This window comes from Anolis carolinensis, chromosome 3 (genome assembly GCF_035594765.1).
Source record: "Anolis carolinensis isolate JA03-04 chromosome 3, rAnoCar3.1.pri, whole genome shotgun sequence".
NCBI lineage: Eukaryota > Metazoa > Chordata > Lepidosauria > Squamata > Dactyloidae > Anolis > Anolis carolinensis.
In genome coordinates, this window is record NC_085843.1 from 171,409,770 (window position 1) to 171,436,295 (window position 26,526).

Sequence of the window (26,526 nt, forward strand, 5' to 3'; positions counted from 1 at the left end):
AGCCTGAGCCACAGGCAGCTGTCAGAACTAAGCTCTGCAACTAAGCACTTCTGGAAATAAATGATGTAAGACTGCTACTGGGTGACCAACATACTCATTTTGCTGTCCAGGTGGTAATCACGGATGAACAGCTTCAGGGCTATTAATATTGTTATTATTATTATTATATTCATACCTCACTTTATCTCCTGAAGGAGACTCAGAGAGGCTTAACATAAAAGCAGCTTTGCTTTCCTTTTATCATCCTTTATTTTGAAATGGGATTTGAAGCAGAGAACCCTTCAAACTTAAGGAACTATATTGCAAGAACTCATTTTGTATTGCTTTAGCATGCTCCCAGCCCAAACAGATAGGGCTTTATAGCTAAGGGCAGCCCCATGACCAGATTGGGTGAGCAGGATCTGTCCAGAACCTAAGAGTCCTTTGCTCACAAGTTGATTTTCTAAGCTGTAGCATGAATAGGCCACCACATGGAATGGAGCTTCTGGAACCTTGGAAATGGCTTGCTACTATGCTAAATGGTCAATGTGCACAATCAGAAAAGCTACTCTAAAATGAGCATCAAGGTGTTACGGTGCTTTGGTGCATATGATGAAAAGCTATTAAGAAAAAGAAAGATTTTTTGGTGGCAAGACTGGAGTGGTGATCTTCGCCCACCTTTAATATGCATGTGTCCTTTTCCAAGATATGAAAAAAGTCCCCAGCTCTGGAGGACTCTTATTGCATTCTCAGGAGTCCCATCTTTTTCCAGTATGTGCAGAATGTTCTGCTCCACAGTCACACAAGGTGGAAGATTCCTCCAGGCAGTGCCGCCTTGCTATGTTGTCTTTTGATCTGCCCACTCCGCTTCTGAGTCTATTTAGGGACTTCCAAGTTGCCCATTCTTGGAGGCAGACCTTCATGGGGGGCCATCCAGTTGGGATTGCCTGGTTTAGCTGCCCAGAGGGAAACTCTTGCTGTTGCTGGAGGAACAATAAGAGGAGTGGTGGTTCTCATGAAGCTTTTCCTTGATTTGAGTCTAGTGGGAGGAGGCTGATAGTCATGCAGTGGGTGGCTTTCGCAATGTTCGACCTTATTTCTCTCACAGTTAATAGCAACTTCCCATCCACATCGGCGGGGGGGGGGGGGGGCAATGCCAGCTAAATTGTAGAGTTTATCATCCTGTAGGTTTAAGGCATCCTGTGATTATTCTGCATGTTTCGTTCAGTGCTATGTCCACCTGCTTCAAATGGGCAGACGTGTGCCAGACAGGACAGGCGTACTCAGCAGTTGAATAAGACAAGGCCAGAGCTGATGTAATTGTGGGTCTGAACCCCATGCACCTTTTTTGAATAATGAAAACTAGGAACACAACAGATGAAATCACTCTGTTTAAGTTCAGAATGCTAAGGCTGGGAGGGTTTTGAATTTGACAATTAGAGATGGAAAATTGTCCTGTAATGTTAACTGACTTAGTAAGGCAGAAATAGCACCCTGAAGCTTAATGTGATTGGAGAATGGGGAATTTGCTTCTGTTTACCTTTTCTGTTTGAAAAAGAAAATGAAACCTGCAGCTAAGGTGGGGAATGATGCTCTCATATTGCAGGAACTTTTGGTGCTCACTGTATGTGGAAGGAACAAAATGAAACGAGGGATGAATGGAAGGAGAAAGGCATTTTCAAATATAAACATAGTCTAAACTACGTTACTCACTTGCGAGAAGTATCAAACTCAAAAACTTGAGTTTTACACTTGAAAATCTAGCCTGTGCTGTTAATGTAGAAATAGAGCTTGTAAAAAATTAACTGTTTGTACTACAACTCTCTGTATCCTCCAGCCAGTATAATAATTTGCCTTGTTGGCTGGAGAATTCCAATGGAATACATTATTCAACCTTTCATAAAACATAGATGTTACCTGCCTTGAATCTCCATCGGGAGAAAAGCAGGATATAAATAATATAACAACAACAACAACAACAACAACAACAACAACAACAACAACAACAACAAAAACAAAAACAAAAACAGAGTCACTGTCTTTGAAGATCATCTTGTCACCACCAGCAGCAGCCAGCTCAATATAGGATGTACAGAGCAGGATGCAAATCTGCACCATCAACTGTCCCTGCTTAAATACCTTCAGTAAAGAAAAACCTAAATCCTTCTGATTTCTGGGGGAACATGTGCATTTTTGGAGTGAAGATCCATCTCAACAGTGATTGTTATTTTTTGAAATCATTTCTGACTTATGGTGACCATAAAGTGAATTTATCACAGTGTTTCCTCAGCAAGGTTTGTTCAGGAGGGGTTGCCTTTACCTGTCTCTGAGGCTAAGAGAATGTGACTTTCCCAAGGTCATCCATTGGGTTTTTTTTAGCCAAGTAAGGTTTAGGAGCCATAAATAAATGGTACTTCCACGTTCAGTGGCAATATGGAGACAGTGATGGAGAAGTACTGCTATTGTCCTGCATGAGAGTGTCCTAGAAAAGACTGTCTGCCTACAATTGGAAGCAGTGTTCCAAACCTGGTCCTAGTATAATGCACTTTGGACTGTTCCAGGACAGTTTGCTGCATGAAAGAAATGACAAAATGCACACATGCAAACATACAAACTTAATCTTTATCATTTTTTTGGCCTCATCACACCAGAGCATGAATCCATTTTAAATCCAGTTTCTGCTTCCTGCAGAATTCTGGGGTTTGTAGTTTGGTGAGGCCCAGGACCTGTCTGGCTGAGCTATTTAAAAATCCCTCCCTAAAGTGGATTTAAAGTGGATCCAAGCTCTAGTGTGATGAGATCCTTTGACTCCAGTAATTAAATTGTACCTTATGTAAAGAAAAGGCACTCTGACTATTGCATAAGTAGAACTATCGTAAAAGTTTGGAAGGAAAGACGGAAAGGGGCCCCTAATGGCTTGGTTTCTGCAAAGGGTTAAATGCCAGTGGCTACTTTACCCAGAGTGTAACAGCTGTGGTATTCTAAAGATGGTTGAGCAGCACAATATCTGAGCCCAGCACAATGGTGGCATTCTCCAAAGGCAGCTGAGTTTCAGCAGGGATCATATAGGAGCCCTATGGATCAGTAAAAAGTAAAGGTCTGAGAGAAGGAGAGGTCAATAAGCTACCAAACAATACACCCGCTGTTCTGTCAAAAGAAGTCCTAGGTTCTGTAATTGCTACCACCAGATCAGATCCCAGTAACTCTACGGCTGGTAGTGAATAAGCTCTCTTCGAAGGGGACCTGGAACAAGTCAGGGAGGGAAGAAGCACTGGGAGAAAGGCAAGCCCTGGAGCTTTTAATAGAAGTAAAGGGATATTATGGTGGGTAGGGGGAGGAGAGTCAGGAAGCAGTGTAATAACGGAGACAAAATATTTGCCATTCCAGAAGGGAGTCCCTGCAGCTGTCCTGGGCTTGAAAGAACTGTGCAAGGCAGTGCATGCAATCTGCAAGCCTGCCTGGCTGGGGGGATTTGCCCTGGCATGTTTCTCTCTGGAAAAATTCATGAGTTGGTTATGACAGAACACAAATCTTATCCCCACTTAAGAGAAGAGTGAAGCCACCAACCCTCTTTTGTCATTGCTAATTCTCAAATGCACATAAATGCACACAGATGTTTGTTAGATTTTTATGACCCGAAGTTTCCTTCTATCAATTGCCACTAAATTTTAAACACAGGAGGGATGAATACATGCACAACTGAAACATGTCAGCTGTCACAGCCATTTTGGGAAGGCTGACATGTGCAATAACATTGCAGATATCACATTTCTACATATGTGAAATGGATCATTCTCATCCCTAAAAACCTAAATGCTGCTGTGTTCTTGTTGGCGGCCTTGACAAAGACTGGAAAAACAGAAGCTGGTCAGTGGCTTTTATACTTCAGTTTGTTCTCAAGACGGGATTTGGATTTGCTATAGCACTTGATTTGTGATCAAGGAGTTAGGCAGTAATTAGGTTATCTGAGTTAGATGCAACTTGAAGGAGATGGTGTTGGTAAACAACTATGGATTCCAATCGTAAAAATAAAGGTATTACATGAGAGTTGGTTTACTTTCTTCACCACAGCTCCGGCTCCGGCTCCAGCTCCAGCTCCAGCTCCTGCCCCAACATCAGTGTCTGTACATACTTATACTCCAAGCCAAGTGGAGCCTTCCAGCCGTCCTCCTTGGATCACAGATGACTCTTTCTCCCAGAAGTTTGCTCCTGGGAAAAGTACCACCACCATCACTAAGAATATCCTGCCACGGGGCGCTCCTGTTCCTCTGCCCGCTGCCTCTGCTCCAACTTATCCACCTCCTTCGATTCCGGCTTCCTCTCAGGCACCTGCTGTGGCCCGGGGCACCATTCAAAGAGCTGAGCGCTTCCCAGCCAGCAGCCGGACTCCACTCTGTGGACATTGTAATAGCATAATCAGGTATGACCATGTGATACTTTTCACAGGGGGGGGGGGAGGTAATGTAGCAGCATCCCACCCACCCTGAGTCACCTTGGGGAGAAAGGGCAGAATACAGATGATGATGATGATGATGATGATGATGATCATCATCATCATCATCATCATCATCATCATCATCATCATCATCCCAGGACAGAATGGAAGTATCACATGCTGTGCCAGGGCTGAATTATCATTATGGTCAGTGAAGAAATTGTTCCAATTTCCTTACTGATCAAGAAGTGCAATTTTCTTTCTTTTTCTGCCATTACTACTTCCTGTGTTCCCTGATGTACATTGTACGCTGATGTATAAATTCTACATTGAGTAAACTGAGTAAAACAGCATAGGATTAGATATTAGACTCCCTGATATTGCAAGGTTGAAAATGTGCTCAAGCATTAAAGGTTATCATGATGCGGCAAGTATATCAGGAGGCTTGGTGTTCATTACCCTAGTTCAGAGGTTCTCAAACTGTGCACCGGGAGTTCTTGGGGCTCCACGAGAGATGCCCAGGGATTCTGTGGGCACCCCACCTTCTTTGGGGTTTCTGAAAGAAGATCGTTTAAAAAAATTTGCTCCATGCCTATCCAGCTATATTAATTTGTCATTGTGGGGGATTCCAGACATTTGAATGCGATTTCCTGCTTCTTGGCAGAGGGTTGGACTGGATGGCCCATGAGGTCTCTTCCAACTCTACTATTCTATGATTCTATGATTCTATTTAGCAAGGGCTTCTTCTCCAGGAAAACAATGATATTGCACAAACCATCCTATAGGACAGCTTGTCCTTCTTGCTTAGTATGATCAGATGATCTGGTCTAAAATGCCACACCTGCAGCCATGTAACAAACCTTAGACAGTAGTAAGATAAGGTAACCTTCCTATATCAGGCCATGGATCATCCTTGCTTTCATTATTGGGTAAGGGGCATGTTGTCCTCATGCCCTGCTGCCTGTGGCATTTGCTACTCTGGGCCCTCCTTATTTTCATCAAAGGTCTCCTTTTGCTGTCATCCTCTGCCAATCATTATATATGGTTTCATTAATTAATATTCAATTCATTAGATTCATGAAATGTAGTCCACAGCTGACAGGGATACAGAGAGAGAGAGGAAGCGAGAGAGAGGAGAAGGGAGGTGGAGACTGAAAGAATTGTAAATAGAGTGAGTTGGTCTTACTAAAGGTGCAGCTGGGATTATTCAATTAAAGTTTAAAACATGCAAAATATGTGTAACAAACTATCAAAGCATCAGTAGATGGTGATAATTGGTATCCCGGTTTACATTTTCCCTTTTTATACCTATGTTTGGTGTACAAACATAACTGCTACCTGTATGTTTGTACACAAACATGGACATAGAAATTGTGTATCTGGTGGTGTGGACTTTGGTCCACTAAAGTGAATGCCCCATGTTTTCAAGCCACGTTGTGTGTGTATGTGCCTTCGGGTCACTTGTCAGCTCATGAATATCTACAATTTTCTTAGACAAGGAATACTCAAGAGGTTGTTTTGCTGGTTCCTTCTTCTGAAATATAGCCTACAGCACACGGAATTCATTGGTGGTCTCACATCTAGGGCTGAGCCTTTAGGATCTGGTGTTTTTAAGGTGTTTAGGGATTCAAGACTTTTATTTTAAAAGAGGCTGTTACTTCAATGAGCAAACCAGCTTCTCTTAACAAAAGTTCTCAGAACTTTCTCAAACGAATTCCCTACATTTGCTGAGAGAGGCCACAGAGATTTAGGTGCTATAAAATTAATATGATTTTGCTAGATAGTTGTGTCTTGTTAGTGACATATTTTGAAATATGTATTACTGAAACAATTTTATAGGGGCCCTTTCCTTGTGGCGATGGGTCGTTCTTGGCATCCAGAGGAATTCAACTGTGCCCACTGCAAGACCACCCTGGTTGATGTGGGATTTGTCGAAGAACAGAACAACGTGTACTGTGAGCGTTGCTATGAGCAATTCTTTGCCCCAACTTGTGCCAGATGCCATACCAAGGTCATGGGGGTAAGTTCACAAGCTAATACAGAAAACTATCAGGAATATACATACAGCCACATATTAATAGAGAAAGACAAGGGTTCGACTAGGGATGAGGTCCTCTAGATCAGGGGTCCCCAAACTAAGGTCCGGGGGCCGGATGCGGCCCTCCAAAGTCATTTACCTGGCCCCCGCCCTCAGTTTTATAATATAATATTTTATATCATTTTTAATAATATAATATATTGTATATACATATAATATTGATAATAATATTATAATGTTATACAATATAATATTAATAATGCCTATAATTATAATAATTAATTATAATATCAATTATATGTTATATATTACATATAATATTACAGTATAGTGGCATCGTTCAATATAGTAATATAAAATGCTAATATTGTGCTATGCTAATAATCTATATATATAAAAGGGTAATGAAATTTCGCCCTAGGACAAAACGACAAAACTACACATCCCAGAAACACTAAACTTGGCAGCACAACCCCTCATGCATGCCTCTAGGTTCATACAACAAAATGAAAAGAAAAATGTCCTAATTAGAGGGAGAGGAATAATTGTTTTTATCCAATTGCTGCCAGTTAGAAGGTTAAGCTCCGCCCACTTGGTCTCCTAGCAACCCACTCAGCCCAGAGGACAGGCAGAGTTAGGCCTCACTTAGGCCTCTTCCAAACTGCCTATAAAATACAGATTATCTGATTTGAACTGGATTATATGGCAGTGTAGACTCAAGGCCCTTCCACACAGCTATATAACCCATTTATAATGGACTTAATGTCAGGGGAAAACCTTTACCCTTTACCTTAACTACCACCAATTCCTCAATACTTTATTTACCATACCACCATACTTCGCCACAGCAACGCGTGGCCGGGCACAGCTAGTATAATATATTGTACGTACATACAGCTGCTCTGAGTCCCCTTCAGGGTGAGAAGGGCGGGATATAAATGTAATAAATAAATGTAGTAAATGAATAAATAAATAATTTTAGACTTAGGCTCGCCCAAAGTCTGAAATGACTTGAAGGCACACAACAACAACAATCCTAATTCACTTGACTATCTCATTGGCCAGAAGCAGGCCCACACTTCATATTGAAATCCTGATAGGTTTATGCTGGTTACAATTGTTTTCATTTTTAAATATTGTTCTTTCATCGTTGTTGTTTTGCACTACAAATAAAACATGTGCAGTGTGCATAGGAATTTGTCCGTTTTTTTTTTCCAAATGATAATTCGGCCCCTCCACAGTCTGAAGGATTGTGGACCAGCTCTTTGCTTTTAAAGTTTGAGGACCCCTGCTCTAGATACTTGTAGCTTCTGGTGCCGTGTGGCCATTGTTTGTAGCTTCCAGTGCCAACATGGCTAATAATCAAAGATTATGGGAGCTGTGCGCTAACATCTGGATATGCCATTGTCCTACCCCTGGTCTAAGTGGTTGAAATATGAACTGTGGCATTATCTGTGCCAAAGGCCAGATACTTTCTAGTCCTCATCAATTGAGAAACATTATGCCATCTTTAGAATTGTTTGGTAAAGCTTCTAATCAGTGGACAGCATATACCATACTTTCTATTTATAGTCAGCTCTCCAGATTTACAGGTTTACTTTTATAGATTTGATTATTCATGAATTTGATTAACATGTTAGGAATTTCAGAATCTAGGAATCTCAAGGTCCTCTAGCATAATTCTATGTCAACACTATACAGGGCCATAGCCAGAAAAAAAATTTGGGAGGGGCGGGTTGAAACTTTTTTTTAGCGAATCATGAATAGTAGTTCCATAACGCAAAATAATTTAGAAATCAGGCTCCATTGATAAACTTCAGTGGACACTTAAGACAGATAAACTTCAGTAAACACTCATATGGATTTGGTTAATCAGTTAAAATTCATGACTAAACCAAGGATTTTTTTTTAAATGAACATTTTCGGCGGGGTTGAGCTCCTCCTCGCCCCCCCCCCCCCCCCCACGGCTATAGCTCTGAGAACTAGAAATAGCTAGAAAGGAATTCTTTTGAGTGAAAAAAGTGAAGGTTTTCCCACTTTTGTGGGGATTTTGTGTCCCTGGAGCCTACAAAAGTGAGAGGCCTGCTATACTTTCATAGATCCTTCTGTAGACCAGCAAGTAACCTCTTCCTGCTTGCAATCTGAATTTCTTTCATGAGTTCCATACCTTCATCTGAGCTTGTCGACCAGGGTGTTTTGCAAACATTCATTTAAGTTAATTAAACTAGCTGCTGATGACTCACAAATGAGACATGTTGCTAACACAAATGATGCTGGGCTTTCAACAGCAGGAAAGAAAGACAGAATGTCAGATTAGATTAAATAATATTGGTGCAAGTATGAATTAAAACTCTGGAAAGAGGAAGCATTTCCCATTTCACCATCTGAGCCTCTAAAAACCATTGCCTGATATGTAATTAGCTGTTGCCAGACCTGCTACTGGTACATTAATTACTCAGAGTTCATGCAGTCCTTATTTGCTCTAATCACTTGAAGTTCACGGGCAAAATGTATGTTACATTAGATATGGTTTTTAAAAAACACTGGTACTCTAGAAAAAAAGACAATGAGAGATACAATATGTAATTGGACCCTTAATGAGAGTGTCAGCCCAGGTAGCAGAACTATGATTCTGTCTAATGGGTGGCTGATTTTTGAACCAGTTAAGTGAACCAATGTGTCTATTACTTTTTTCACTTTAAAGTTAGATAGGTTTGTTTTGAAATTGATATTATGTGGTAATGTATAGCCAAAGAAGACATTAAGATCATGAAGGGGGAAGGGGAAGTTGTACCCAGATGCTGTTTTTATATTTTTATGTTTTAATATCTTAATGTTAATGGTTTTAAATTATATTTATACGTTGATTGTTTCTATTGATTTTTTGTTATGTTTTATTTGCTTTGTATAATGTGGCATTGAATTTTTGCCTAAATATATGTTGTACACCGCTCTGAGTCCCCTGCGGGGTGAGAAGAGCAGGATAGAAATGAAGTAAATAATAATAAATAAATAAATAAATAAATAAATAAATAAATGCTTAATGTATGGGGTCCTTTCTTATCCTATAAACTTTAGTTAGTTCAGACCCCTATATCTCAGGATCTGATCCCACATTATCTACTTTAAACTGGATTATATGAGTCTCCACTGCCAGATAATTTGGGATAAACACATAATCTGGGATCAGATCCTTGGATATAGAGGCAGTGTAAAAGGTTCTGGATTTGAAAACAATTTTGGCTTGGGACCCTGGGAACATATGCCACATGTCTCTATCTGAGCCTCATTCTATGTTCCTGTGGCCCTTCTCTGAATATCCTCAGTAGTTGAGTTGTGGTAGGTACCAGCTTTGGGGGAAAGAGCCTTTTTCAATGCTAACAGATACCATTCCCTGTAGTGTAGCAGGCATGTAGCCGGGTTGGGGGGGGGGGGCTTGAGGGGCTTCACCCCCCCCCCCCCCGAAATTCTCAGGGTGGTCCGCGAGAAGGCCTTACATTTATTATTTAAACTGTGATGTTTATTCATATCATGATCTGATCACCATGCTCAATATATCCCATATGCATGGGGATATTGGGATAACGATACAAAAGGCTGGCTAGGGTAGACCCTCTCCCGCTCAGACTCAGCCCCCCCCCCCAAACCAAAATCCCAGCCCCTCCCGAAACAAAATCCTGGCTATGGGCCAGAGTGTAGCTATTATCTCCAGTAATGAATAAAAGTGCAAATTTCCCTTCATTCTCAAATTTTGAGCATAGCACAGAAAGAGATTGTGATTAAAATGAATATCTACAAGTCACATATTTGCTGGAGTTGCATTCCCTTGATCACTTTGACTGCACCTTTTCTTTGGATGCTTCAACTATAATTCTAAATACATGGCTAGTGCAGTGCTAGGAATTCAGGGGTTGAAAGAGTTCTTTTGAATTTTAGTGGAAATTTTCTAATTGTTTGTATTGATATTACTGGTGGGTATGTTTTAATCTTAAATATAATTGTATTTTGCAGAAGTTGGTGCAGCTAGTAAAATAGAAGTACAGTACAGTATAACATTTTGATAGGTGCATTAGCTTGAGGGGATGAAGTCAATTGTGTTTTTAATGTTTTTAGGTAGATATATATATATAGAGAGAGAGTCTCACTTATCCAGCACTCGCTTATCCAACGTTCTGGATTATCCAACGCATTTTTGTAGTCAATGTTTTCAATACATCGTGATATTTTGGTGCTAAATTTGTAAATACTACATAGCATTATTGCGTACTGAACTATTTTTTCTGTCAAATTTGTTGTATAACATGATGCTTTGGTGCTTAATTTGTAAAATCATAACCGAATTTGATGTTTAATAGGCTTTTCCTTACTTTCTCCTTATTATCCGACATATTCGCTTATCCAACATTCTGCCAGCATGTTTACGTTGGATAAGCGAGACTCTACTGTATGTGTGTGTGTGTGTGTGTGTGTGTGTGTGTGTATATATATATATATATAATGAGGAATACAGGCATAGATGGAGGATTGGGGGATCATTTTAGTACAGTGGAACCTCTACTTAAGAGTGTCCCAACTTAAGAGTGTTTTGACTTAAGAGCTTCCGTTAAGTCCAGCTTTCACTTTAACATAAGAGCAGCATTTTCAGTTAAGAGCTAGCTCCCCAGAGGGAGTGCTAGTGCAAGAGTACGAAGCATTAGGCCTTCAAGGGAACAGCTTCCGTGCCTCATGCTCTTGCTCGCTTTGGGAGATTGCTATCTGCTTTGCTCTTCTCTGGTTTGAGGAACTTTGAGTTAATTGATTTTGTGTGGTTTTTGTCCCTGGTATGTTTGGCTTCATGAACAGAAGGAAGGGGAGAAAGCAAAAAAGTACAGTTTGAAGAAAGTGATATTTTGTCCTCTTCACTTTGTGCTTCTTAAAGTTGATCTTTCTTTTTATTGTTCCATGTGAATTAATTGTTATTTATAAAGTACATTTTCTTATTTTAAAACATATAACAAAAACATTTGAGGTGGTTTCAGGAATGGGAAATTGCTTTGAGATCAGAGCATTTTGAGTTAAGAGCTCAGTCACAGAACAAATTAAACTCAAGTCAAGGTATTGCTTTAATTGTTTTACCGTATTTGTTTGATTTTTGTTATTCTTATTTTCAGTTATGGGGATATAAGTTGTGTTTTTTGAAAAATTAATAAAAATTAAGTAAGAAAAAATGTGTGTGGGGGGGGTTCTTTTGGAGAAGTCAAGGCTCTCATTTTTTGACCAGACACACTACAAGCCAGAGTAAGGCAGACTCAAAGGACAAAATAATTGGGCAAGGAAAGAGTTAACTGCATTCCCCTTTTGGCCCAAAGTTTCTCCCGTCTTGTTGAAGCAACTCATAGAGTTCCACCCTTCACTGCCTGGCCTTTGGTCTGTTTTTCTCTCTCGGTGAAATGTGTTTCGGCAGTGCAAGAGACATCTGCTCTGTTTGCCTTTCAGGAAGTGATGCATGCCCTGAGGCAGACTTGGCACACAACTTGCTTTGTCTGTGCTGCCTGCAGGAAGCCCTTTGGGAATAGCCTTTTCCACATGGAGGATGGCGAGCCCTACTGCGAGAAAGGTATTGCACACAGTAACGCTGCTGAAACCTGCCTGAAATATGTTTCTCAGTGTACTCATGGACTGTTGTTGTTGGCGGGCAAGAAAGAAGTTGGTTGCCCAAATTGGCCTGGTGCCTATTTTCTCAACTGACTGTCCAATTTTAACTTGTGCCCACCTTGGAGCAAATGTGAAATGGAGCCATTTTGCACTCAGCCAGTTTTCTGTCATAGCATAACTTTAAAAACAAAACCTCAGTTTGCTTTATTTTCTTTCATTTTTTCCCTTTGGTAGTCTCTGTCGTAACCAGGCTGCACTTAATGTGAATCCAGGCATAGTAGAAACCATATTTATATATGCTGAGGTCTTATGCCACCTTGTGTTCCAGTTTTGGGAAGAATGCAAGAAAAATGGTTATCATTACTATTAATACTATTCTTACTATTATTAGTTGGGTTTTTTGGTAGGCCTTGATATTTCCTACTCTTTCCCCCGCTCTTAGATTCTCCTTTCCTTCAGGATTATCATTTCTATAACACAAACTTTCTTTTTCACAAACAGTTATGTTTAGATTCTTATTTTCTAGTGGTTTGCCATTTTGAATCTTATGACCTCATCAGACGGGTTTACTTCATCAGCATACACTGGTTCAGCCATAATTTACCCACAGAGCCAACAGGCTCCCATCCCACAATGCAGAGGAACTTTTGGTGGGGCTCTGTGAGTAAACTAATAGTGGAACTGGCATATGCCACCACGGCGGCAACAAGGGAGGCTTCCCAATTTACACCAGAAGCAATGGGAGGGAATACACACAGTCAATGCTTCTTCCCCCCCCCCTTTTTTTTTTTGTGTCAGGAGCAACCGGACTTGCTTCTGGAGTGAGGGAATTGGCCGTCTGCAAGGACGTTGCCCAGGGGACAGCCGAATGCTTTGATGTTTTACCATCCTTGTGGGAGGCTTCTCTCATGTCCCTGCATGGAGCTGGAGCTGATAGAGGGAGCTCATCTGCACTCTCCCCAGGTGGGATTCGAACCTTGCAGCTTTCAGGTCAGCAACCCAGCCTTCAAGTCATGAGGCTTTTATCCCCTAGGCCACCGGAGGCTCCTAATGCTTCTCCCCTGTGGGATTGGCATAGTAGTAAGCCAGGCAATGCAGGGCATGGGGTGACGGGTTCCCCTTGCCCCCGGCGGGAGCAGCCGGATTTGCCAGGATCCATGGCGATTCCCAGCAGCCTTTATGATAAGGTCCTTAAAGTCCCATTGGAATTTTGTTTCACAATTTTCAACAACTTTTTCAGGCCCATATTCCCACCAATTCTTTGCAGACGGTAAATCATTTTGTTTTTGTCTTTTTAATTCATCCCCAGCGTATTGGGGATCAATAAAACACTTTATCATGATTTTCCTTATATTGAGTTTCCATTGCCTTGTTGCATGATATGTTGGTCCAGTTTCACCTTTAAACTTTAGTTGCAGTGGTGATAGGTGCCCTGAGAGCAATACTAACTGGAGTTACCATACATCTGAATGAGGTCACCGTAAATAGGATCACAATATCACAGTGACAAAAAGTGCCACTTCTTGGGTAATCCCACATTACTCAATGATACCACAATTCAGTGATTCCTTGATTAAGTTAAGATAATTGATAATCCAAAATTCCAGTTGTAATATCTGATAAATGTGAAAATGAGAATAGTGATGATGTTGATGACTGATGACAGTGATAGACAATGGTCCTGTCACGTGAGAAGGGGACCCTTCCTCATCTTGACTGCTCTGTACACTTTTTATCTCATCCCACGTAGCTTTTTAGAACCAGTGTGGAGTAGTGGTTTGTGTGTAAGACTATGACTCTGGAGACCAGGGTTCAAATGCCCACTCAACCATGGAAACACACTGGGTGACCTTGAGGAAGTCACACTCTCTCAAAGAAATGGAAAGGCAAACATTTGCAAAACAATATTACTAAGAAAACTCCATGATAGATTTGCCTTAAGCTTACCATGAACTGAAAACAATTTGAACAATAACAACACCCTGTTTTTTGTCGCCAATTACTAAGGCTGGAACCTCAATCTTTCTCACTTAGACCTATGGTGTTGCTTCCCTCTGTTTCTTCCCCAGAATTTGGGTTGTAGTACTGGATTTACCCAAGTTAGGTTAGATTAGTTATAGTTTAAAGCCACCTTAAAGTTTATGAGTGGTCTCTAAATTCAAACAAAATATGCATGTTTTTAAAATATAGATCAGAAACCTATATCAGCTACTTCTTCAAGTATACTTAACTAAAATACTGGGAAGAGAATTTGTTTTCAGCATAGAAAATGTACTTTTCTGCATACAAAAATAATGTGCATTTCTCCTACAGAATAACATTTGGCATTACGAAGACTCTGGCTGGTCCAGGATTTTCCTCATCGGGATTTCTTTATGTCAGAAAACCCATGTTATTATTTTATTTTTTTATTTAAATATGTATTTTTGCACATTATTTCAATCTTAGTTTATATTCATAACTATCACAGGAGCCATGTTAGATAAGATATACCAACTGGCCTAACTTCTCCAAATAATTATTGTGGAAACATGGAAATTTCATCCTGATCCCAGTCTACACTGTTCTAGCACCCACATCTATGGGTTATTACAATAAAAATGAGTACATCTCAAATACTATTTCAAAATGGTTCACAAGGCAGTAAAGGGAATTGTAATAAAAATTAAACCGAAGATAGCTTTGTGTACTGGAGAAGAGATAATACTGCTTAGATTCCATATTAAATTTTATTTCTTTTTTACCTTTTTCTTCTAGACTACGTTGCCTTGTTCAGCACCAAATGTCATGGATGCGATTTCCCTGTTGAAGCAGGAGATAAGTTCATTGAAGCCCTTGGACACACCTGGCATGACACCTGCTTCATTTGTGCTGTATGTTTATTGAATCAGATTAGGACTTTTCTAAACTTGCAACTGAGCTGGATGGTGGTATCTCTCTTGACTCCAGGGGAGAGTCCCTATGTTTGAATGCTTTGTTGTTGCTGTTATTGTTTATAACAGGCATGAGTCAACGTTGGTCTTCCAGATGTTTTGGGCTTCAACTTCCAGAAATCCCAGCCAGCTTACTGACTGTTAGGAATTGTGGGAGAAGAAGTCCAAAACACCTGGAGGACTGAAGTTTGCCCATGCCTGCTTTACAAGCTGCTTTCTTTTAAAAGTGAAGGGGAAACCCTGATCATAGAAAGCTACCATGACAAGAATAATTCCAGGCCAATGTTTTGGTGTTCCAGGCGATTTGAACTTCTGTTCCCAGAGGTTCCAGACAGTATGAATAGCACATGGGGATTCTGAGAGCTACAGTAACATTGATAAAACCAAAGATTGAGAACCACTGTTCTATGCTAATATTCTCCCTCATGCGCTAGTTGTTTTCACTTGCCGTGTGGTAGAAGAACTGAGGGAAGAGGAAGCAGTGTTCCTCAATCAAAAGCACTTTGTAGATAGAAAATAAAGTTAATTTTCATTATGAGTGACAGAAGCCCAAAGGGTTTCTTCATGGACTCTGTAGGGAAAAGGTTTGCAAGGCTAAAGCGCAAAATGAGCTCAGGCTTGCCAGGGACATAAAAAACAACAAAAAAGGCTTTTTTGCTTACGTTGGTAGAAAAAGGAAGAAAAAGGAGGCGATAGGGCCATTGCAAGGAGAAGATGGGGTGATGGCGACGGGACAGGGAAAAGGCAGAACTACTTAATGCCTTCTTTGCCTCGGTCTTCTCACAAAAAAAAAGCCATCTTCAACCTCAGCAACATGGAATGGACGAAGGATTGGGGGAAATCCAACCCCAAATAGGGAAACAAGTTGTCCAGGAACACCTGGCCACTCTAAACGAATTCAAGTCCCCAGGGCCAGATCAGCTACATCCAAGAGTACTGAAGGAACTAGCGGAAGTTATTTCAGAACCACTGGCAATTATCTTCGAGAGTTCTTGGAGAACGGGAGAAGTCCCAGCAGATTGGAGGAGGGCGAATGTGGTCCCTATCTTCAAGAAGGGAAAAAAGAGCGACCCAAACAATTACCGTCTGGTCAGCCTCACATCAATACCAGGCAAAATTCTGGAAAAGATCATTAAGGAAGTGGTCTGCGAACACTTAGAAACAAATGCGGTCATTGCTAATAGTCAACACGGATTTACCAAAAACAAGTCATGCCAGACTAATCTGACTTCTTTTTTCGATAGAGTTACGAATTGGGTCGATACAGGGAATGCTGTGGATGTAGCGTACCTGGATTTCAGTAAGGCCTTCGACAAAGTCCCCCACGACCTTCTGGCAAACAAACTAGTAAAATGTGGGCTAGACAAAACTACGGTTAGGTGGATCTGTAATTGGCTAAGCGAACGAACCCAAAGGGTGCTCACCAATGCGTCGTCTTCATCATGGAAAGAAGTGACAAGTGGAGTGCCGCAGGGCTCCGTCCTGGGCCCGGTTCTGTTCAACATCTTTATTAACGACTTAGACGAAGGGTTAGAAGGCACGATCATCAAGTTTGCAGACGACACAAAACTGGGAGGGATAGCTAACACTCCAGAAGACAGGAGCAGAATTCAAAACGATCTTGACAGACTAGAGAGATGGGCCAAAACTAACAAAATGAAGTTCAACAGGGACAAATGCAAGATACTTCACTTCGGCAGAAAAAATGGAAATCAAAGATACAGAATGGGGGACGCCTGGCTTGACAGCAGTGTGTGCGAAAAAGACCTTGGAGTCCTTGTGGACAACAAGTTAAACATGAGCCAACAATGTGATGCGGCTGCTAAAAAAGCCAACGGGATTCTGGCCTGCATCAATAGGGGAATAGCGTCTAGATCCAGGGAAGTTATGCTCCCCCTCTATTCTGCCTTGGTCAGACCACACCTGGAATACTGTGTCCAATTTTGGGCACCACAGTTGAAGGGAGATGTTGACAAGCTGGAAAGCGTCCAGAGGAGGGCGACTAAAATGATTAAGGGTCTGGAGAACAAGCCCTATGAGGAGCGGCTTAAAGAGCTGGGCATGTTTAGCCTGCAGAAGAGAAGGCTGAGAGGAGACATGATAGCCATGTACAAATATGTGAGGGGAAGTCATAGGGAGGAGGGAACAAGCTTGTTTTCTGCTGCCCTGCAGACTAGGACACGGAACACTGGCTTCAAACTACAGGAAAGGAGATTCCACCTGAACATCAGGAAGAACTTCCTCACTGTGAGAGCTGTTCGAGAGTGGAATTCTCTCCCCGGGGCCGTGGTGGAGGCTCCTTCTTTGGAGGCTTTTAAGCAGAGGCTGGATGGCCATCTGTCGGGGGTGCTTTGAATGCGATTTCCTGCTTCTTAGCAGGGGGTTGGACTGGATGGCCCATGTGGTCTCTTCCAACTCTACTATTCTATGATTCTATGATTCTATGGACTCCCCCTCATGATGTGGTTGCTTATACCCACTACATGTTTTGTTTGTAACTCTGGGGATTTATGGGAGGCAAAAATTCCTACCTCACCATTTTTCATACGGCCAAAAAGGAGAACAAAATCCCATCCTCCCAAAAGAATCACAAGCAAATGGGAATCACTGGCCTCTTCTCCGTTACTTTCTTCAAGGTTGGCAACTGCAGCACTGAAAACTGACTATGCAACTCGGCTATTACAGATATTTACTATATAATTATTGTAGGTTTGAGACTGGGATGTTGGTCATCTCTTGCACTGCAGAGATGTCTTCCATCCTTTTCATCAAGAGCAGGGAGACTTTTTTTCCTATAAGGGGAGTGTCATTGACGGCTGTAACTGATGATAGGTGGATCCAGAATCCAAAGTAAGTGGAGATGGAATAGAAAGTGTGTGGAGTTTGCAGCATTACAGGTAGCTGTGATAAGAAGACTTCATTTGGTGCAACCGGCTGTTCATGCTAAGCAGGTGATTGAAATTACCCTAGCCCTTGGATTATGGATGTCATTGCTTCTTGTTTACCCAGTTTCTTTCTGCTTGTGGTGTAAAGCACAGCCAATATTTGTTACATCTGCTTAGTCTCTCTGCTTCAACCCACCTAGCACATTATATTCTTACCACCTTTGATTACACTTATCATTCACATATTCTTAACTTTCAGGTGTGCCATGTGAATTTGGAAGGTCAGCCATTTTATTCAAAGAAGGATAAGCCCTTATGCAAGAAGCATGCCCATGCCATCAATGTCTAAAGGAAGAACAAGAAGCCAACAAGTGAAAAAATTTAGTGGATGGTTCAACAGATGAAAATATCGATAACAATTGTTTTATCATGGTGGGCTGGTGAATTAAGAACATTTCTGACATTGATTTCAGTTACTTTCATATGTGGAAATCCTGTTATTGCATACCTAATACAAAAAGTGAATGAATATTTAAAACCTGACAGTGAACTATTACTGCAAATGTTTGAGCAAAATAAACAACAAGAAAGGATAAAATCATTTCTAAAAGTATAGCATAAAATTATAAAAATTAATATATTTTAGTGTGTTCACCAGGGCAGGTATTATGCTTGACAGCACCGATAGATGACAAATATGAACCTCTTTTGGAATGATGATACAACACAAAAGTGCCAAAAATAGTAGGTATAGTAGTAGTAGGCAATGGCATACACTTTTCACTAATAATTTATAACAACAGGTCCATTAAGTATTATTCACAAGATACGATAGTATTATTTCCTGTTATTCATGTCATGATTTTTCTTCTGAATACTGGATTTATATAACCACATAGAATTATCTGAAAGCAGTTGCAACACTTTTTCACAATCAAAATGTGAATTCAGACACAAGAGCTTGTTCACATTTCTCCACAGTGATGTGGAAGCTGCTTCCTTGTGGTACATACATTTCTAGGTCGTCCTGGTCATGTTTATATTATTGTTGTGTGCCTTCAAGTAATTTCTGGATTATGGTGCCCTCAGGCAGACATATCACAGGGTTTTCTGGGGTTGAGAGTGTGTGACTTGCGCAAAGTCACCAGTGGGTTTCCAGGCTGAGCGGGAATTTAAACCTGATCTCCAGAGTCATAGTCCAGTGTTCAAACCACTCCGCCACCCTGGCTCTTTCATCTTTATATAGGGATAAACCCACACCACTGATCCTGACAATATCATTTTCAGCTTTATATAGGGAGACCATATTGTCGAGACCAGTGGTGTAGCTTTTCCCCACATATGGATTTGGTGCAATCGTTCCTAACTTGTAAGCATTTGTAATCATCATGCCATTGATTCCTTGTACCTAGTTCTTCATACCCACATTATCAAAGCAAAAGATTGTCATCCTAGGGAAGAAGTTCTCACAACTGCTGTGGATGTGAACTGGCCTTCTTTGTGGTGCATACAATTTTGCATGTGCCCAAGCCACCAAGGAGCCATTTCCCTGTGATCCTATTTTAGAAGGCAATAATGTATGTGTGAATAATACTACAGTGGAGAGGGCATTGCATATCTTCCTCCTATAAAGAAAAGTGGGATTTTAGTAGTGATGATGGAAGAAACAGCCAAACAATCAGAAATCCCCAAGTCATTGTGATATTCATCTACATCTTGTGCCCCTGTGAGATTAAACCATGGGGAAGCAGCCCCATAGGTGTGTTGGGAGGGACTTCTTTCCTGTGGCAGGTGATAGGATGAGGTGGGAAAAGTAAGTTGCCTAACATTAATTCCAGCTGGGAAAAGAGTGTGTTACATCAGTAAAGTGTTGTAATGAATTACCTCATTCCCAGCATTAAAAGGAAGCAAATTTTCCACATTTTGTTGTGTACACAAGGGAAGAAGAAAGGGTTTTTATTGTAGTTCATTGTGTAGTCAAGGTACTTTTCCTCTTTTTTGTCCCCTTATCATTTGGGTTATGGCCTGATCCATGAAATGAGAGGCTAATAGGAGCTAGATCTAGCTCTGTACTAGCCCTAAGAGAACAGCAAAAAAGCAAAACAGAAAAGCTAGGGGAAAGTCAAACTTTGTTGTTATTCCCATGCCTTTGGTAAATGCAAAATTAATGCCATTTACAAGGCAAACCCAAGTGAAATGCATGCCTGAAGTGTAATTGTGTTTGCTGCTAAAGCCTTTAGAACTTAGAATCTTATTTAATATCTCAAGAAATATTGGAGCTTTTGAACTGTTGTGATTGGCAGCATGTCTTTATTCCAACTGTAAACTTTGGATATTTAAGGCGTTAGTATTACGTAATTGTCTGGGCTTCGAGTCTACTCTGATGAGCATCCCGAACTGTGACTTAGGCATGGAAGTGTCCTCATACATCCCATGTCAATGTTAGTAACTCATTGGAATGAACAAAATGGTCAGAAAGACGAAGCCATTTATTTTTAAGTAACCTCATTACTGTGCTCCACATTTAATAGCTTCAGCACTGTCACCCATGACTGTTTATTTATAGGAAAACATGTTTACTATCTTTAACAAAAATGAAAAGCCACTATTTAGTTTTGATTATGTTTACTATTTAATCCCCACTGATCAATAAACTCGTTTAAGTGGATTTTATTATCAGTGAAGCAGTAGCCAAAAACTGCCTTGTCTCATAACCAATGCACTGTGCCTTATTGAAAGAAATATGGAATGAGAAGCATTTTGACATCACTTTTGATTTTGCTTTATTCTCTAGTTAAAATTAACAGGATTGAAAACTGCTGTATTTGCCCCCCCCCCCCCCCCATTTTAACACAACTTTCACGTTTCTAGTACACAACAGTTTTCTCCTGTTTAGTCCATGTTTTGGAGAGCTAAGCATATGTGACTTGTAGAATACATGCAAGTACAGCACTTTAATTCTTATTGATCTTGTCATTTTAACAAGAACGGTTGCCGAACTGTGTGGTTATTACTCACTCTTTAAAATATATATTGTTAGCATTTTTGTTCATTTTTTAAAGAAAATTGTCTGAGACACAATGGTATTTATTTGCATGTTTAGAGTTAATAGCTGGTGACTGCGACAGTGTAGTTTCCTATGGTGTGAGATGGCAACAACGCACAAATAAGACTCAGTGGCTCCCAGTTTTTCTTTCTAGCTCAAACTCTCTCTGGTTGCAATTTGTCTTCTCTATTGCTTCACAACAGCATAAGAAACTCTACTGTGGATCATGAACTGACTGCACTGGGAAAGCAGAGTCATTACTCTTAGTGGGCCCATTCTTATGTTTGCAGGCATGGCATTGTTGCAGCTGTCGGGTGGCTGCATCCCTTCCTGTTCCAGTAATACTTGGAGGACTAAAATTAGGACAGCGAGACGCATGAGGGAAGTGTCCTTGCCAGCCCAGTGCCCATAAGTGGCAAATGTACATAAACTTGGACAGCTTGAACAGAAACCATTATTTAACCATCCTGTTTTACACATCCCTACTGGAGGTTTACGAATGTTTATATATGCTAGTTTTTCAGGTGACCCTAAACACATTTAGTGCAGAAAGGATTGCATTGATGCTGTAAAGAGGTAATGAACGACCGAGGTTCTTTTAGGCAGGGGGAATCTAATTATTACTGCCACCAAATGTGAAGGAGCTTAATAACGCTTGCCACCAATTTGTAAAGGATTAATTATTATGACTGCCACCAATTTGGGAAGATATAACCACTAAAAACTCAGGGAGGAGACCTTTTACTTTTACTTCTTCTTTTTATTCACTCTAGATGGTAGTGTACTTGGTCCAGAATATATATATGACAGAGGCTTCGATGTTGGAAAAACAAGAACAAGTTTATTCAGGCACAGAGCTTAGTGGTTACAGTATTGTTTCTCACGAAGAGGTTTTCTTTTTATTAACAGTTACAATTCCAGAATAAGATGAATCAACTCTCTAAAATATTACTTTTTTTAACTTAAGGTGGTTAAACCTTATTCATCTTCCACTTTTATACCACAGTCACCCCTGTGATAAACAATCACAGACTTTATGTTCCCTTCCAGGACACAGATTATACCAAATAAGTCACCAAACTTATTTTAAACTGACTCAAAATAACCGTTTGAGTCTCCCTTGATCCTCTCAACCAGGATCAATCTTCCCTGTGCCTCAACGGAGCACAAACTGACTCTCCTTTTTTAAACTCTGCACTTCTTTAGCAAAACGGCAGTTGGCTCTGCCCACTTCTCCATGGCAACCAGCCTCTGAGTGCTGAGATGCAGCAACTATAATACCCTTTTGAAACATAAACCCACAATTAAACATAACATATGTATACCAAAATTCGTACTTCATTACAGATGCCACTAGCTGTTAAAGGCAAGAGGCAACGTTGTTGGGTGAGTACTTTATTGCCAACAGGGGTATTTGTTAGATATCATAGTGTCTGTTCTCTGATAAGAAATCCGTGGTGGTAGAAATAGAGAGGAAATGCTTAAAGTCCTGTTCTCTTATCCTGCACGTCATACAATTGTTCAAATACTTGATTGTCCCAAGCTGCCACCTTGCAATAATGTTTGCAGTGAAATTTGCTGCCTTTTTATCATATCAGAAGCAATTTGAGGACATACTGCAAGTCACTTCTGGTGTGAGAGAATTGGACATCCACAGAGGCGTTGCCCAGGGGATGCCCAGATGTGTTACCATCCTGCTGGGAGGCTTCTCTCATGTCCCCGCTAGCTAGAGCTGACAGGCGGGAACTTACCCCGTCTTGTGGATTCGAACTGGCAACCTTTAGGTCAGCAACCCAACCTTCAGGTCAGCAGTCCAGCTGGCACAAGGGTTTAACCCAGTGGTTCTCAACCTGTGAGTTCTCAGATGTTTTGGCCTTCAACTCCCAGGAATCCTAACAGCTGGTAAACTGGCTGGGATTTCTGGAAGTTGTAGGCTAAAACACTTGGGGACCCACAAGTTGAGAACCACTGGTTTAACCCATTGCTACTTATAAATCTAGCTAAAATCAGTGTAATAATGTCAGCCAAATCCTAGGATTCAAAAGCCCAAGTAAACTTGCAAGGATGGGAAAATGTGACAACCCTTCCCCCCTCACGCTTTTCACTGCATGTTGAGAATGGCTTTCTGAAGATGAGAACCTTTCGTAAGAATTGAGGTTCCCTATGTCCTTTAGCAGTTTTTCTTGTTATAACACACAGAGATTAATGGAAATGTGCAACGAGAAAGCAGAGCTAGAATGATCCCGACACATACATTTATCTGTATTCAGAGTTTTTACCTGAGTAGACCCTCATTCAATTGTACCAAGCCAACTATTTATAAGATTAGCAATGCTGTGCATGTGTAATACAGAGTTTGGCCCATAGCCACATACAAAACTAATTGTTGTAAGGGGAAGAACACTTGAAATATTTACTTCTCTGCTGTCTTTATGGCTCATAGCAATTTTCTATGTAAAACCTGACGCATTTTTGTTTTATTTTCCTTCACCAGAAAGTGTGGTAGTGATTTTTGTCTTTTACTTTTTAAAAAATCAAATACTGTACCTGTGAATGACCAAGTAAACAAAAGTTATGTCAATCCATTTCAACAGATTTGCTAAATGATATTATTATAATTGTAGAAACTTATGCATACCTGTTAAAAAACCTCCTGAGTGCCATCCATGTCAGATTGAATTTTACAGCAAAGCTCTTATTTTTATTAATGGTTTTGGATTGTACTTTTTTTGCAGTTGACATTTAAACTTCTGGCCTCAAGGGAAATACATTTTGTATTAATCATAACTGTTTTCAGAAACGAATTCCACCATGCACAATTTTACTGTGGCATATAAAAATAATTGTGTTTACAAAAAATAAATATGCCATAACAATGGGATGAGTTTGGTCCTTCAATGGTCAGTAGCTTGGATTAAACATTTAATTCAAAGCACGTTCTGTATTCATTAATGTCTGTGCTACAGCTCTAAATACAAATTAGCAGCAGCTATTGGGTCGTGCAGTGTTAATAAAAAAAGACCAAGCAGTTGATGCTAATATTTTGCTTTTTTTAAAATGAAGTCAAAATTAGCAATGGCGTGATTTGTTCTTTGCAAGAATCCTACTAGGTACCTTGCTTTTTAAAATATATGGAAATGCCTGAACAACACAAGTGTCCTTACTTTTACATAGAGTTTGGATGTGATCACCTTAGGTTTTTATTTCAGATTCCTAGTGTAATGTGTGATTTGTGAGAGAGTGTACCTTGCATGGATTAACTGTGCCAACAAAAATAAAATGTTATCAAAACAGAAAGTCGTCTGCAAATTATTTCTGAATTCTGTGGGGAAAGAAGTAAGCCAGTTGGCATACTATTTGGAAAAGTGGCTGGAAACGGGTCAAAACAATGGCTTTTCCAGGCTGTGACCAGTTGAGTTCCCAGTGAAGTACATACCGGATTGAAGCCTGTATCAATGTGCCAACCATGAGCACAGGCTAAAGAGAAGAACTACAAGATGTCAAACAAACACTGGAAGAAGCCTGTAAATATTAGGATATTAGGACAGTAAAGTGACACTTAGAAACTACTAGATTTTACACTAAACAATTAATGGAAGTTCAGTCTCTCTACAGCTATAACACATGATATCTGATCCCCCTTTAGAGGTACCAAACTTAAGAATAACAGGCATCTTGGACAAACAAGAAAATATCTCATCAACACCCTGACACCTTTCCTTGGTTTTTACTTGACACTTTAATATTTAGAACATACTATATTATTACAGGAGCTCCGGTGGCGAAGTGTGTTAAAGCACTGAGCTGCTGAACTTGCAGACCGAAAGGTCGCAGGTTCAAATCCCGGGAGTGGAGTGAGCACCCGCTATTAGCTCCAGCTTCTGCTAACCTAGCAGTTCGAAAACATGCCAATGTGAGTAAATCAATAGGTACCGCTCCGGCGGGAAGGTAACGGCGCTGCATGCAGTCATGCCGGCCACATGACCTTGGAGGTGTCTACGGACAACGCCGGCTCTTCGGCTTAGAAATGGAGATGAGCACCAACCCCCAGAGTCAGACATGACTGGACTTAACGTCAGGGGAAACCTTTACCTTTACCTTTATATTATTACACTATGTAACAAAATTTGAAAAAAAAATGTTCCTGGTTTGAAAGTGTTATTTCCTGTTTAATTGTGTGGTGCTTACTTTGAAAGTAGTTGTTATATTCTAGAAACATTGTTTTTGTAGCTACCACAAATGATATTGAATTGGCAGAGACTCTATTGGATACTAATTGAAAAACTATAGCAAAATGTGCTGTGAGATGTCCCACAAAAACAAAGTTTTTGAAGTTTAATAAACATTGTCCACGTCTTTATGATAGAACCAATTAGGAAATGACATTTATAACCCAGGAACAAAAACCGTGTTACATAGTGTTACCGGCCCATTATTTCTAATCCAGCCCTTTCAAATTGCATTTGCATGTAGGAGGTTTAAATCAGCTGTTGGCAGGATGATATGAGTCTACATTGCCAGTTGAAAGCAGATAATCTGGATTTTATATGGCAAATATAAAAGGTAAAGGTTCCCCATGACGTTAAGTCTGACTCTGGGGGTTGGTGCTCATCTAAGCCGAAGAGCAGGCGTTGTTCATAGACACCTCCAAGGTCATGTGGCCAGCATGACTGCATGGAGTGCCGTTACCTTCCCTCCAGAGCGGTACCTATTGATCTACTCACACTGGCATGTTTTCGAACTGCTAGGTTGGCAGAAGCTGGAGCAACAGAGGGTGCTCACTCAGCTCCTGGGATTTGAACCTGGGACCTTCCTGTCTGCAAATTCAGCAGCTCAGTGCTTTAACACTTTTTGCCACTGTGGCTCCTATGGCAAATATAGATGGGGCCAAAATCTGCTCTGTGGATGAAAACTTCTTGCAACTTACTATGCCTGCAGTGAAATGCTTAACATGGAGTATATCAATGGCACATTTATGCCACACACAAAAGTAACGATGCTGTCAACTGTAGATATTTAGGAATGAGATAAACCTGTGTTATTAAACAAATAAACATGGTAGTTCCATGTTACTAGTGGTTAACAACCTTAGAGCTAGCCACTGCAATCCACGTTCTGGGCAGGAGCATGTTCCTCCCATCCACTTTGGCATCATTAACCTCCCTTAATTTCATTAGTGACACTTTTCCCCCTTTGAAATTTGAAAGTATATTGTAAATACTACTAACTGGCATTGAAACACACACACACATATTAGAAGCCCAGCATACAATCTTCATGAGTGTTGTCAATTTTGGTTGCATCTCATCCTTTCTTCCAGGAATCCTCACAAACATAAATAATTCAGAATTCTTTGGAAACTATGAATAGCAGTGGTTAAATAAATTATGCATATTAAAGATAAACTGATTTGTTTGAGATATATAAATATTCCAGGCACACACTATTAGGCAATTTCATAGCAAGGCTTTGTTTAAGTTTAAGAGTTCCTGGACAGGACACTCTTATCAATATTAATTTACTATTAGTAGTATTAATGCTAATGAGATATTGTAGTACCATGGTTTGCATGATGG

At 40.4% G+C, this 26,526-nt stretch overlaps 1 protein-coding gene across 16 annotated transcripts in view; it reads left to right on the forward strand.

Annotated features, from left to right (window-relative positions):
* ldb3 (LIM domain binding 3) overlaps nucleotides 1-24,247 on the forward strand; it is a 264,313-nt gene extending 240,066 nt beyond the window's left edge. For all 16 annotated transcript variants that reach the window (XM_062977395.1, XM_062977393.1, XM_062977392.1 and 13 more), the window contains 5 exons: nucleotides 4,051-4,399; nucleotides 6,254-6,434; nucleotides 11,928-12,048; nucleotides 14,844-14,959; nucleotides 18,164-24,247. In XM_062977395.1, the coding sequence (XP_062833465.1) occupies nucleotides 4,051-4,399; nucleotides 6,254-6,434; nucleotides 11,928-12,048; nucleotides 14,844-14,959; nucleotides 18,164-18,253 (857 nt within the window). In that variant the 3' untranslated portion in view covers nucleotides 18,254-24,247. The remainder of the gene's footprint in view (nucleotides 1-4,050; nucleotides 4,400-6,253; nucleotides 6,435-11,927; nucleotides 12,049-14,843; nucleotides 14,960-18,163) is intronic.
* Nucleotides 24,248-26,526: the final 2,279 nt, after the last annotated feature.